The sequence below is a fragment of the Mastigoproctus giganteus genome, chromosome 5 (genome assembly GCF_048544385.1).
Source record: "Mastigoproctus giganteus isolate SK-2022 chromosome 5, ASM4854438v1, whole genome shotgun sequence".
In the NCBI taxonomy this organism is placed as follows: domain Eukaryota; kingdom Metazoa; phylum Arthropoda; class Arachnida; order Uropygi; family Thelyphonidae; genus Mastigoproctus; species Mastigoproctus giganteus.
In genome coordinates, this window is record NC_143579.1 from 166,698,580 (window position 1) to 166,712,836 (window position 14,257).

Consider the following 14,257-nt stretch of genomic DNA (forward strand, 5'->3'; position numbering starts at 1 on the left):
ATGATATTGCATGCTATAAAGAAATTCTAAGGGAAAGGAGATGGAAATTAACGAAGCAAAGTTCACTGTTTTCCTACTTTACAAAAGTATCATCACAGCCTTCGACAGCAACAGCTAGCCCTGAACAATCTTCAGCGTCAACAGCAACACAAATCCCTGCAAGAGCTTCAACCAAGTTTCCATTGTCAAAACGAACAAGATTCGTTAATGAGTCAGATGATGAAAATGTGCCATCTCCTTCATCCTTCCTACAATAAATATATTCATTTTTTTTTTTTTCAAATTTACATTTGTCAATCACTATAAGCTAAGGGCAAAAATATTAACGTAAGTAGTGTGTGTAGTGTGTATTCATTTGATTTTCATATCGTTTTTGAGGTCTAGCTCTGTTGCTCACTTAATATATGATAGTTTTTAAACATGTTATTAGGCTTTTATGTGAATTCACAAGCAAAAAAAAGCCCACGTTTCACTTTTCGGCGGGGGTCTACAGTAGGGCCCCACTCATACCTGCCACATGAGTGGGGCCCTACTGTAGTTATAACTTACAGAATCTCTATCTATATTTAAAAATAACTAACGTGACTAAGACTATTAAACTGTTTATTGAAGATAACATAATATGTTAATTACATAAAAAAAAGATGGCAAAATTTTCCAAAGCCTTATCACCAGGAGTTCAAAATTCTTCGTATGCACTTGCATTTGTGAATGTTCTTAAAAGTGCTTCTTCCACAAGTTCAATGTTTCCACATCGTTTTCTCTAGACAGACATTAATTGCAAACTAAACACAAGTCTATTCATGGTGAAAAGCAGATATGATAATTTGTGGGAAAACTTTTGGATAGTGTAATCAAACACCGATAAGTTGTCATACATAGCTGTAAAACTTTACAATAGTGGGCTAGATTGCTTCTTTCCCCAACCATATAGCCTGATAACAAAAGTATAATTTTCTTGATTGCTCACTTGCTTTTGTTTGCAGGCACTTTCCTGCTTTTTATGAAAGCTACAGACAGATGGCAGGGTTAGAAGTCAAAAGGTACCACTTTCATGTGACAAGGGGCAAAGTTGTACACTTTATTAAGTGTGGTCAGGGTTGTAAATAGTCAATAAATTTATGATTTATATACAATTTTAGGTGTTCTGGAAGGCACATTTCTCCTAATTGAATGAAAAATGATAACAATAAATGGTGGTATGATCATATAAAGCAGCAGAATTTACATACAGAATAACATAAATAGTTTTGGATTTTCATTTCTGATTATAATAAGTGGCTGATAACAATAACCAGAGTAAATTTAATAAGTGTATTCTTATAGTATCTGTAAACAGTGTAGTGTATCCCATAATATGTTCGTAGTTCAGTATTTATGTTTAGTGTTGTAGGACTAATTTAGTTTTTTTTTTTTTTTTTAACAGAAATCATGTCTAGAACTAAGCAGCAAAGTAAATATTCCAGAGCAGTGAGGATTACCAATGGCAGTTCTACAGATCAAGGCATTATTACATGCGCTGTGTGTGTGTGTGTGTGTGTGTGTGTGTGTGTGTGTGTGTGTGTGTGTGTGTGTGTGTGTGTGTGTGTGTGTGTGTGTGTGTGTGTGTGGACATATGCCACAGTTAGGTTTGGCAAGTTAGTTAAACAGAACTCTGTTTATGTCACTTGCCAGATTAACTGACCTCCATTTAACTGATGCCTGCCCTTTCCTTAGTTAAAATGTGCTGTCTGATGGCTATGGCACATTGCCATGGAGACTAGTCCAGTATGCTTGCAGCTAATAGGCTAATGTGGTAGTACATGCCTGCCTGTCGAGTTGTATGCTTCCTGGGCGGTCAGTTGTGTGTTCCATTTTTCACCAGTTTATTTTAATTATTTCTTGTAATTGCAATAAGCTGTTTAATTTTATATAAATTAACAAAATATTGGTGGAAAACAAAAGAGTGGTAGTTTCTATAAAAACTAAGTTGGATGCAGTGGAAAGAAATGGTAAAAGTGAGCCTCTAAAGAAAAAATTGCTGTTGAATTAGCTGTGGGAAATCAACTGTAAAAGACTGGAAAAAATGATAAATGATAAAAAAAATTAATGAAGTTGAAATACAAGAAGGTAATGAAGAACACAGTTCATTTAACTGATTTTAGGCAAACTGAAAATTCTGAAGATTTAGAGCAATGGATCAATGATGTTTTCCAAAAAATCAGTAACAACTTGTTGGAAAATGAATTTATGGATTATGCAGAAATCATGCACTGCGATGGAAACAGATGGATCTAAATATGAAGAAAAGTTTGAATCAAATCCAGAACCAGAAATTTCTAATGCAGTAGCTAAAAACATCTTAGATATAGCTTTACATCACATTGAACAAAGCACGATTCAATGGTCATCAGTGTGCTGTTTACATAAAAAAAACATGGATGGGCTATGCTATAAAAAGTCCCATATCATCTAAACAGCTGAAAATTAATGATTTTATGCAAATGAATATACATACAGTAAGCCCTTGATTCAATGGAGCCCAATATAATGGATTTCAGATTTAACGGACCGGACATTTAATAATACAGTAATGTACATATCAATCTCAACCATATTATTTTTTTTAGGTTATACAAAACTTCAGTGTTATTATTAATTAAAAATTTACAATAATTACCTATATCCATTATTGTTTTGATAATTGCCTACTTTTATTTTTATAATCAAATTCAGGAAATTGTTTTTTTATTCTTTCTGAAAACATGTTCAAATATTAACATATATACATATGTTACCTTATGGGAATGCGGCGCTCGCTAAGCATGGATTCACTTAGCGCTCTGTTTTTACGGAACGAATTATCAGCGTTAAGCGGGGGCCACCTGTATTTGTCTCTTATAATTGTTAATTATATTAATCACTGATTTACTTAGCCTTAAAAATCTGAGATGCATGTTTTATAGAACAACATATATTATGATTTTTTATTGATTCCCCAGAGGCCCACCCCTCAAAGTGTTAAGAAATGCACCCCACTGTTTCACCAAGCATAGGATACCTTTTGTGTAGAATTCCTTCAGCTGCTGATGAAACCAACTGGAGACAGTCTACTTCACTTCAGATTTTCGCTGGAATTAGTATTCTTTCGGGGTTTTTATTTGGATTGAACACTTGAAAATCAGAAGGTAGATAACTGGGATATAAACAGGATGCAGAAATCTTAATTCAGTTCAGTTAATGAAGATGAATAGTGCTATGAATGAGGATGATCCCCCCCCCCAATGAATTTGCACATTGTTTTTTTGACAGCGACATGCAGGTATAAAAGTGTTTCTCTATTCAAGTATATTAATGGAAATTCCAGTTTCTGGAAAGTTCATAAGTGGGGCTCACTGATGAAAGAAGAGCAGAAGTATCACTTTACTGGCTAGAATTACTGAACAATTATTAATTTTATTAATTTAACATCATGATGTAATGATGTTAAATAAATGGCTTGGCCTCAAATTTCCTTGGGATAAATGCAGAAGTCTACTACAGGCTGAACCTTTTCGACAATGTGATGCCACCAACTTATAAAGTTACTAGCATCACATTTGTTCTTTGTCACAATTGTGTGTATGAAATTTGTCTTACTGTATCACATCACATACTGCAGGAATAGTTCTGTATAGCTATCTTGCTTCTTACACGAGACCTTGTGGTGACCAAATGGCAGAATGCATCATTCCTACACTGATATTTAAATACACTGCAATGACCATATATAATACTGCTGTTCCTAGTGCTGTGGAAATAGCAGTACTAACTAGTGTGCATGTAGACAGGTGCAATGGGCTATACTGTAGTACATCTTCAGTTAACTGGTGGCCTTTACGAAATCAAATGCACCAGTCTTCTATTGTTTTGTATTCTCCCATAATGAATCTCAGATGACAATTTTCTGTACTTCAAAACTAGCAGTCTTATTTGAATGGCTATGGAGTGTGATATATTATAGTTAAGTGTTGATAGCTGACATGCTATAAATTTATGACTTCCTACAGGTCATACAACTGGTTGCTTGCTCTGAAAGACATCAAATGACTGATGCACTGATTCATCCTGCTAATGAATATATGATGTGGAATGATGGGGATGTTTTTGAATGCTGTGCTCCAAATGGGTTCCATTAAACTTATCTTATATAATACTGATACAATTTTATTGTAAATTAAGAGGTTTTCAGAACATGATAGTAATTTTGAGTAATTAAGATATAACAAAAAATTAGCAATTCAAATTTTATTAATATTTTTTCTCATTGTACTGTACAATGCTGTAAGAGATGTATAAGTTTACAATAGTACAACAATAGCCCACCACTGTCAAAATGGGCCAGCACTGCAGTGTTGTTATGGAATAACTCTGTTTTCTGAACCATTTTTTTCTCAAATAACAAGAAACTAGGAACTGGTATTCATAAGTCCTATACCCTTATGTTGTGCATTGTGTGATATCTTAAAACTATAAGCATATCTCTCTTGTATGCAATTTCTTTGATGAATATATAGCAACATTTTGCCTATATACTACAGTACTAAAGGGAGATACACAAAATTTATGTTCCCTTGTTTTGGGCATTGACTGTTCAAATGTAATTCGTGACGTACACTTTCATTAGAAAACATTTAAATATACATCCTACTGAATTAAATGCTCACAATTTGTGCAAGCAAAAAATTTGCATTATAATTCAAAAAAAGTATACAGCTATACAGTCTCATATAAGCCTCATTTTCACATTTTAATTACAAATACTCTATAAAAACCATTGATTAGTAAATGCACATTTATGCCCTCCGGTTTCTTATAAAATGTAAATATCATGTACTCCTTACAAAGCAATCATTCAAGTTACTTAATATATTTAAGCACCAAACATCAGTGATGTGCCACAATTAGATGCAACTTTTGAAAAATTATCATCATCGTATGTTCTTACATTGGAGCACCTTTATTATTGTAAGCTTGTCTTTTCATATTTCTTTCTCACTGGATAGGAGAAAATGGATTTGGACGCAACCAACGACTTCGCATCTCTCTGATAAGAGGCACTGAAATGTTTACAGAGACAGTGAATTATTAGAAAGTATAAACAATTTGAGTTTCACTTTGTGCATGAAAAAATATTTCACTAACTATGCTTAGCATATTTATAAATGTCTCCCCCACCATTATTAATATAAATGCATTAGTTCCTAAGGAACATAAAAAAGCTTCCCATTTTGTACTTCAAATAACATATTTGGTTTGCAACATCCCCTGCCTCTTTATAACAACACTTTAAAAATAATTTCCAGAAATATTAAGAATTGTGCTATCAAATAGCAGAGCTTAAAACTGAATAAACAAATTAAATTATAATCATTGTGATGTTTCCAGCTAACCAAGCACAAAAATTCACCCCAGGGACTCAACATCTGGTGAGTATGGGCTTGGCAATACCAGGGTTCTGAGCTGGAATCACATCATTCTTCTCTTTCTTGGTGGTTCCTTTCTACTTCTCTCTCTCTCTCTCTCTCTCTCTCTCTCTCTCTCTCTCTCTCTCTCTCTCAGGGTAACTTGGGAATTTTTTTTGGCTGGTGCAGCATAAGCCTCAGGCTTCCTTGCACCATATGGATAATAATAATAATAAATTATAAGGTACCATATATTTTTATTTTATCCATCCTGATTTCACTTTAACAGTTCCTTTAAAATTAGTCCAAAAAATTCATGAACAGAAAAAGCAGCATTGAAGGAAGTTACGACATCAAATGCATACCTACGAACTTTTACAAGTTGAAAAGTGGTAGACTAAGGAGATTCGACTTTAACTGGAATGTTCCAAATTATATTTTATCACTGAAGTGATGTTTCTGGACATATCTTACAAATCAGCATTGGCATATGCATATGATGCAAGAAAGCAAGCTTATACAGAATCAGCCAGACAAAAAAAAAAAAAAATCCCATTTCACCTATAAATTCACTCCAAACGTTTGTCCAGTTCTTCCTTGAATTTATTTAAGCTATAAACTTCAATAATAACAGTTGGAAGTTTGTTCCAGCAATTAACCACCCACTGGCTAAAGGCAAACTCCCGCACATCTACAACCGTCTTTCCTCAATTTGAATTTATGTCCGCTCAAGTAGGTAATCTGAGCAAGAGGAAAAATCCCATCAGCATTGAGCTTGCTCAAACCATTCAAAGCCATAAACAGCTAAGACTCGCATAACGAGAGTTCGATTAACGCGATATTCAGTTAACACTATTTGAAAAATAATATCACTTTTCACTTTAAACGATGCAAATTTCCAGTTAACGCGATCTTTTTTTTTTTTTTTATGCGATAGTTGAAAAAGATTTGAATTGCGCGTTAAGCTAACCGCAAGTCGTACAGTCAATAAACAAACATTTGCCTGCTGCCCGCCTCGGTGTGTTCCATCAACCATCGGAAGAAGACGTGTTTGTCTCCTGCTAATAAAGTCAATGCAGACTTGCATTTAAAAATTCAAATTTTTAAATGAGCCAGATGAAAATGTTACCGCGAAGGAGATAACGGTAAAAGAATTAGATGAAATCTTTCGTATCGCATAGAACTTCAAAAAAAAAAGGTTTAATGTTCTCTGCGATATTTATTTCGCCAGAGCCCAGAGAAGATTGTTGTTGGCTATCGGAAATTGATTGATGAAAAGAGAAAGTCAACACTGTTCAAATATTTCCGCAACAGTAATTTCTTCATTGTGTATTTTATGTCAGAGGTTCCCAAAGTTTCTCGGTTCACGGCGCCTTTAATGTCTCAGTAATTTTTTCAAGGCGCACCCAGACCAAAAGAAATACCTAACAGTTTCGTTTAGTAGTTAGGTTCAAACAACTTAATAAGAAATGCTGAAACTGTGAACTACCTCAAGCTAGTAGTTCGCGCGGTGTCCGACAGATGTCGAGTATTGCTGTGTTTCCCTCGAAAATTTAAAATATTCCGTGGCGCACAGTTTAAGAACCACTGTTTTATGCAATAAACATTTAATTCCATAATTATTTTCATTATCTTTTACATTATATACAGTTAAAAAGTTATTTAAAAAGGTATTTTTAAAATTCTTTATGGACATTCCCGAAGGTCAAGGACCAATTATAATTTTTCCTATTGGTTATGATATTCGATTAACACGTTTCCATTTTGCGTGATGCGCTCGCGGGACGAATTAATCGCGTTAATCGAGGCCCACCTGTACACTTCAATCAGATCAACTCGCAGGTGCCTAGTCTCCAGATGCTTCAATTTGCAGAACTTAAGCCTTTCTTGGTAAGAGCATCCCCCTTTGTTCCCCCTCACCAATCTTGTTGTCCTTCTCTATACTTGAGATTGGTGATGGGAACAAAGGATGCTCTCACCAAGAAAGGCTTAAGTTCTGAAAATTAATGCATGTCATACTGTGCTGCAGGTAAATTATGCATGGTGCCACAAAATACAATAAATGTACTGTAAAGCACTTTGCTTAGTTCCCTCTACCCCAATTCTGTTCAGTTACATTAGTACTGGCTATTCAGAATCTTTGCACTCTAGGTGACTATAATGCACCAAGCCAACTTATGCAAATCAACTACCACAGTGCGATCACATCACTCAAATTTCAAGTAATCTAATCTTTCACAAACACGTTTTCATTTAAGAAATGAAACATTATGTATTTAAAGTAATCTAACTTTCTTTTAACAACAAACATAGTTAAAATAAAACAATGGTGCACTCAAATCCAACTAACTCATCATAGGAAGAGGCAGACGGTTGAGACTAATGCTTATTCAGATTGGGCTGATGTAAGAAGTGGAATTCCCAAGGATATGTATTAGGACCACTGTTGGTTTTGGTTTTCTTAAATGACTCTGATGAAGGGATACAGGGTGTGATGTCAAAAGTTGCAGATTATAATGGCCATAAATTCAAATTGCAAGGGAAGGGATGGTTTACACTGGATTGCAGGAAGTTTTCTTTTAGCCAGCAAGTTGTTGATTACTTGAATAAGTTGCTTCCATGGGTGGTTGGGGCTAACAGCTTGGGAGAATTCAAAGGTCAGCAGAATAGATGTCTATGTGAGGAGAGAGAGAGACAGAGAGTCAAATAGTATTTTTTTTTACTGCGGCTGGTGCAGCAAAAGCCTACGGCTTTCTTGCACTATATGGCTAATATTAATATTGCTTGTAAAAACAAAAAACAAACATTGAAATTAAAAGATATTAAAAGTTATATCTTTAAAAAAAATCAAATAGTTTTAGTATTTGAAAAATTATGCAAAGAAACAAACTTATAGTGTTGGGTTTGGAGAGAAAGTAAACTAACCTGTCAAGGTAAACTCATAACTTATAATAGATGAAGCCCAGAAAACAAACTATTTATTTAATACAGTAAACAATATCAATATCATATTTCTTGTCATGTAGTATATTAACGTTACTATTGGCACAAATTGCAAGATGCAAACCTAATTCCTATTCAGACTCCAAAATAGGAGGGAAGATATAAGCCTCTGTAGTCAAGTGGCCAGGAGCATGAGTGCAACAGCACATGCTCTCAGTAGTCCAGGGTTAAAAATCCCTAACTGCTAAATATGGTTGATCTGCCAACCCGCACTGGACCAGCGTGGCAGATTATGGTCTATTTCCTCAACATGACTTGTTCAGGCCTCCACCTCCTGCAGTGGATTGACAATGGCTACAGATTTATTTTATTTATTATTCATATATATATATATTAATAGCATAAATGAGGGTATTAGCTCCTACGTTAATGCATGCTATTGTACAGTGACAATTAGACATTATACGTCCATGGGTTATATATGTACTTAACTAATTTATACATTATTACTTTTTAAATTATAATACTACTTGGGAGTATCAGGTTTGTAGTGACCCCAACCAACCAACCCGCTAGTTATATATAAATCTAGCCCTGGTATGGATAGCCTTATATATACAGTGAAACCTCTAACGGACACCTCTCGTTAACGGACATCTCTCTACAACGGACATTTTCAAATTCCCCAACTCGCCTCCATTCGTTTTAACGTGTTTGCAGCTTCTGTCTAGCGGACATTCTCTGTAACGGACGCGGCCAGGCAATCTGCACTGTTTCGTTTAGATTAGCACTTAATTTGATCTCCCCATAACGGACAGCAGGCGAGCTCACAGCCCTTTTTCTAGGAACGTTTCTTCCACGTATTGCCTCAATTGTGTGTTTATTTTCTATTTCCGATTCTCTGAATTTTATCAAGGTTTACGTCGCAGTTCTAAACCCTTTTTCAAGAATTTTAAGGCACGTGTAAAACTTCTGATGAATTCGGTGTGTGCGGGGGGGGGGGGGATATGGTCGGCCTTTCGTCTTTTCAGTTTCAGTTTTGTTCAGTGTCGCGTGAAGTGCACAATGTCTTCTCGTAAACGTTTAACTTTAAAAGATAAAGTTGAACTCATTAATGCGTACAATCGGCAAAAAAAGTGTTCGCAATCTCGCTGCAAAATTCAAAATCGGGAAGACGCAGGAAAGCGACATCCAAAAGAAAAAAAATGAGCTGCTCAAACAATTTTGGCAACACAGAAATGATCAGGTTCAAAAATCATTCCAGAAAACTGTTGGACTTCAAATTTGTCGCACATGTGCTAAAAAAATTCCCATTAATGGGCCTATTATTAGGGAAAAGGCTTTGGAGGTTGCGAAATCTATGGGAGTAAATGAATTCAAAGCTTCTATGGGATGGCCAGACAAGTTCAAAACTCGGCATAAAATTTCTTGGAAAACCATAAGTGGTGAAGGTGGATCTGTTGATACTGGGGTTGTAACAGAGTAGACCGTCAAATTGGAAGATTTATGTCGTGATTTTGAAGCTAAGGATATTTACAACTGTGATGAAACAGGGTTGTTTTTTTAAAGCTCTTCCTGAAAAAACAATGAGTCTAAAAAACGAAAAGTGCCAGGGCGGAAAAATTTCTAAGAAACGCTTGACTGTACTATTGTGTACAAATATGCTAGGAGACTTTGAACAACCTCTTGTTATATAGGAAACCCACAAAATCCTCGTTGTTTCAAGGGCATAAAGTTGAATCTTTTGGATGTTGACTGGAAGTCTAATAAAAAAGCGTGGATGACACGAGATATCAGGAGCGAATGGATAAGTCAATTTAACCAAAACATGATTCGTCAAAACAGAAAAATTATTCTTTTCGTGGATAATGCTGGATCTCAACCGCACATTGAATTGTCCAACATTCAAATAATTTTTCTGCCACCAAACACATCTGCAGAGTGTCAGCCCTTGGATCAAGGGATAATAAAAAATTTTAAACTTCACTACAGAAAATGTGTTTTAAGACATCTCATTGCAAACATGAATGATGTAACATGTGCGAGTGACCTTGCAAAGAAAATCAGCATCCTAGATGTGATTCAATGGATTTCCTCCTCAGTAAACACAATTAGAAACTGTTGTGAACTGTTTTATAAAGTCTGGCTTCTCAAAAGCAAAAATTGAAGTTGTGAACAGCAATGTGGAGCACCAAGAAGAACAAGAACTTCAACATCTATTGATAATGTACGATACTTCCGCTACAAGTGACCCTGGCTACAAAGATATAGACTCAAACCTCACTACAGAAGATGGTGCTCTAGATATCAACGACATTATCATCGATATTTTTTAAGAAGTTCCTCATGAGGATGAAGAAATGGAAGGAGGTCATTCTGTCGAAGAACATATTAACGATGAACCACCGATGAAAATAGAAGAAGAGCTCATACAAATCAATCGTTTAAAAATGTTTTTCGCTGCTGAAGAAGATACTGAAGGACTTTTTCGATGGTTTATTCACTCCAAACAAATGTTGAAAACAAAATTATCAGCCGGAAGAAGGTGCAGAAGAAATTAAGTGATTATTGTATGCATTTTTCTTAAGATAAAGTCATAATATGCATAGCACAATTGTATGTATATTATTTACAAAAATATTGTGCAAAATCTGTATATAATTTAATTTAATTTTACATGAAACGTTTAACGACTTCTCTTTATCTCTTGTGTATGTAATTGTATATTATTTACAAAAATATTGTTCAAATCTGTATATATTTTAATTTAATTTTACATTAAACGTTTAACGATTTTTCTTTCTTTTTTTTTTTTTCTCCCTCAGACTTCTTGTTAACGGACACATTTTCGTTCCCCATGGCTGTCTGTTAAAGGGAAATTTCACTGTATATAGATATATAACATATACATATAAAAACAACAAAATTAATGTAAATTTAAAGAAGATTAGAAACTTTTAGAGAAAATTGGAGAAAATTAGCAAAAGTTAGTGAAAATTAGCATTTTCGATCATGGCCATACTAGAGGAATGTATTAAACATACCTGTTTCTGTAATCTCTATATCAGTTTTTCTAGGTTAACTTTAGGTAAATACTTGGTGAATAATTTGGAATAATGAGAGTATTTTTTTTTTAAATTTTTTTTTAAAATTTATATACTTAATTTTAAATAAACGGTGGTTTACGTATACGACAGCAAACTGTGATAGGAGATTCAAAGCCCTATGGGTATGTATCAGATTAAAATATCATTGTACCTCACCCCCATATCCTGTGGTGGTCAGTCTGAAATGTTCAATTTTCCTGCCTTCTTTAGGTTTTATGAGTGTAGTACTAATTATTGCGCAGATGTACCGGGTATTATTCATGGCGTGATAGTTTATCTTGCTGTAGACAAAATCTAATGCTCTGCATTCCTGAGAGTTGACTGGATATTATATTATAATTTAAAGCTTGAGAAAATTGTATATTTTTGCTTGCATTATTGTAGGAAGCAGATACAATATGATATCAATTTTTATATTTATGCTTAATGCATTAAATTAAGCTAAAAATGAGAAATAATAGAAATAAATTGAAATGATAGATATTAAAATTAATCATGTTATCTATAGGGCATGGACCAGCAATGTTTTTCTAAGGCATGACAGCCCTGTATTTGCCCTTGGGGATAACTATTTATAAATATATACAGCCTCCTACATTGTGAATCTTAACCCTGTGGTTTCTCGTTATATTCCGTGTTTGTAAATAAATCTCGTTTTAGTGGAATGCAATATACCTGCATAGCAATGATGACCAGTGTATTTATATTCATGGTATTAATAACTCTGCTAGTGGGGATTTATTTTTGGACATCCAGGTACTGTGCAGATAGGTGATATACGTTTCCATGTATATTTTTGGCTAAATTAGTGTCCCAGTTAGTTAAATCGCTGGGAAGCTAAACTAGTCTCTTTTATCATAGTGTCCAGTGTATACAAAGTCGTTCATTATTGTGATTTGACTATCTAGGTAGGTGGCTTGCAGGTTGCTTTCTGTGTTGGTTGGTTCTTTCTATAGTCAGTTCTTCGGGATAAATTTTCTTAGCCATGTTTGTTGAAATCTGCATAGTTGATGACAAGTATATCGTCAATGTACCTGTAGCATGTGATGTCTTCTTTAATCTTATTTTCATAAAAGAGCAAATAGAGGTTGGCTATTGAGCAGGAACTACTTGAATCCATAGTCACGCCTCTTATTTGCACATAGATACTATTACCCATCTGCATGTAGTTATTTTTCACATTAAGGTTGATAAGGTCTATCCAGGACTGTTTTTTTACTTCCTAGTTTATCTTGATATTCTTTGTAATATTCAGATAGTACTTTTATCAAATTTTTGTGTGATATGTGGGTAACAAGTTTTTGAAGTGTACAATTTGTTAATAAGATTGTTTCTAATATATTCAATGTACTGCCTGTTATTGGAGATGAATTTTGTGTTTGTGAGATTGCTGGTTTTTATATTTAATTTGGTTTCCATTATTTTGCTAGATGTTTTGTTGTAGCTGTTCCTGCATGTGGTGATGAACCTTTTCCCTGTTGGGTCTTTGTGGAATTTGGGAATCCAGTAAATGTATGGATATTGGGTGTTATCTATTTTTAATTTAATTTTCTTGTGTAATGCTATTAGTTTTTTAATGATTGTGTTAGGGGTGGACCTGATGAACTTAAGTGTCACTGTGGTCCAATTCCTGTTTTAGAGTGTCTGTACAGAATCTCTTACAAATGATGCTGAAGTTGTTATTAGCTTTGTCTATATTGGTGATAACGAACTTATTTTGTAGGTTTTTGTATTTTTGTTTAATAATTTTTAAATTGTATATCTTGTGATCATATTGGTGTGTCATGATGTCTCTGAATCTAGTTAAGATAAGCTTTGTGGTAATATTAGTCCATCTTCGAAACCTTTTAAAAGGTTTCGAAGATGGACCTTTTCGAAAGGTCCATTCGAAGATGGACCTTTCGAAAGGACCTTATTAAAAGGCTTCCACCTTTTAATCCATCTTTTGAAATGGAGTTGGGTCTGAATTTTGTTCCTTTGCTCATCACTTCTTGTAGGGTATTGTTTTCAATAATTTTAAGGTTGCCGGTAAGTATGTGGATCTATATATTTTTTGTATTTTCCTTCATGACAGAAACACGGTTAATCTGCAGTGTCCATACTGGCTATATAGTGTTTTGTTTTTACAGTTATAGTCATCCCAATGGGTCTGTCATATCTATGTCTGATTTCTATACTGATATTATTTATTGGAAGGAATGTTTTTGTTTTATGCATGATATTTCTGAGATTAACGTAGTAGTAGACCCAATTTAAAAATTTTATTATGCAATACTCTTTGGTTGTATTTTCAGGGTATACTAATCCTATTCTGAATTTAATGATATCTTCTAAAGTGTGTTTAAGATGTATATTTTTGATAGAAATCTTATAGTATAACATGTTTAGGGCTTTTAGCTTACTATGTTTTAGTGCAAACAGGGTGTTATGTATGCTTTTTATGTTAGTGGGATCTGTATCCCATTCCTTGAGGAGTTTTTCAAAATTGTTAATATCTCGGGGTCTTGTCCTATTGTAGCTACCGTATTCTTGCTTAATTTTATAATTTCTCAATCCATTACTGTGTATGTTTTTTGTTAATTGAAAAATTGCATATGTGCATTGCTTGTAACTGGAGTAGGTGAAGTTCCTACCATTGAACCTATTGTTCAACCCGTAAGAGTAGAGGGATTTGTATCGAAGAATAAAAAGATCTAGTAGTTCCCTCTTATTGGTGTTTTCCATGGTGGCTAATATGGCTATGGAAATATTGGTAAAACAGTGTTTTTGGAATCTTAGCTCTAT

At 34.3% G+C, this 14,257-nt stretch overlaps 1 protein-coding gene and 1 long non-coding RNA gene across 3 annotated transcripts in view; one reads left to right on the plus strand and one right to left on the minus strand.

The window, feature by feature from the left end:
- Nucleotides 1-1,777: 1,777 nt before the first annotated feature.
- LOC150085817 (uncharacterized) overlaps nt 1,778-14,257 on the plus strand; it is a 46,813-nt gene continuing 34,333 nt past the window's right edge. Inside the window, exon 1 of the long non-coding RNA XR_016546941.1 lies at nt 1,778-1,836. This is a non-coding gene — a long non-coding RNA (uncharacterized LOC150085817). The remainder of the gene's footprint in view (nt 1,837-14,257) is intronic.
- The window catches only part of LOC150085818 (protein NipSnap-like), a 140,497-nt gene continuing 130,527 nt past the window's right edge, over nt 4,288-14,257 (minus strand). For both annotated transcript variants that reach the window (XM_090373504.1, XM_090373503.1), the window contains exon 9: nt 4,288-5,078. In XM_090373504.1, the coding sequence (XP_090229630.1) occupies nt 5,014-5,078 (65 nt within the window). In that variant the 3' untranslated portion in view covers nt 4,288-5,013. The remainder of the gene's footprint in view (nt 5,079-14,257) is intronic.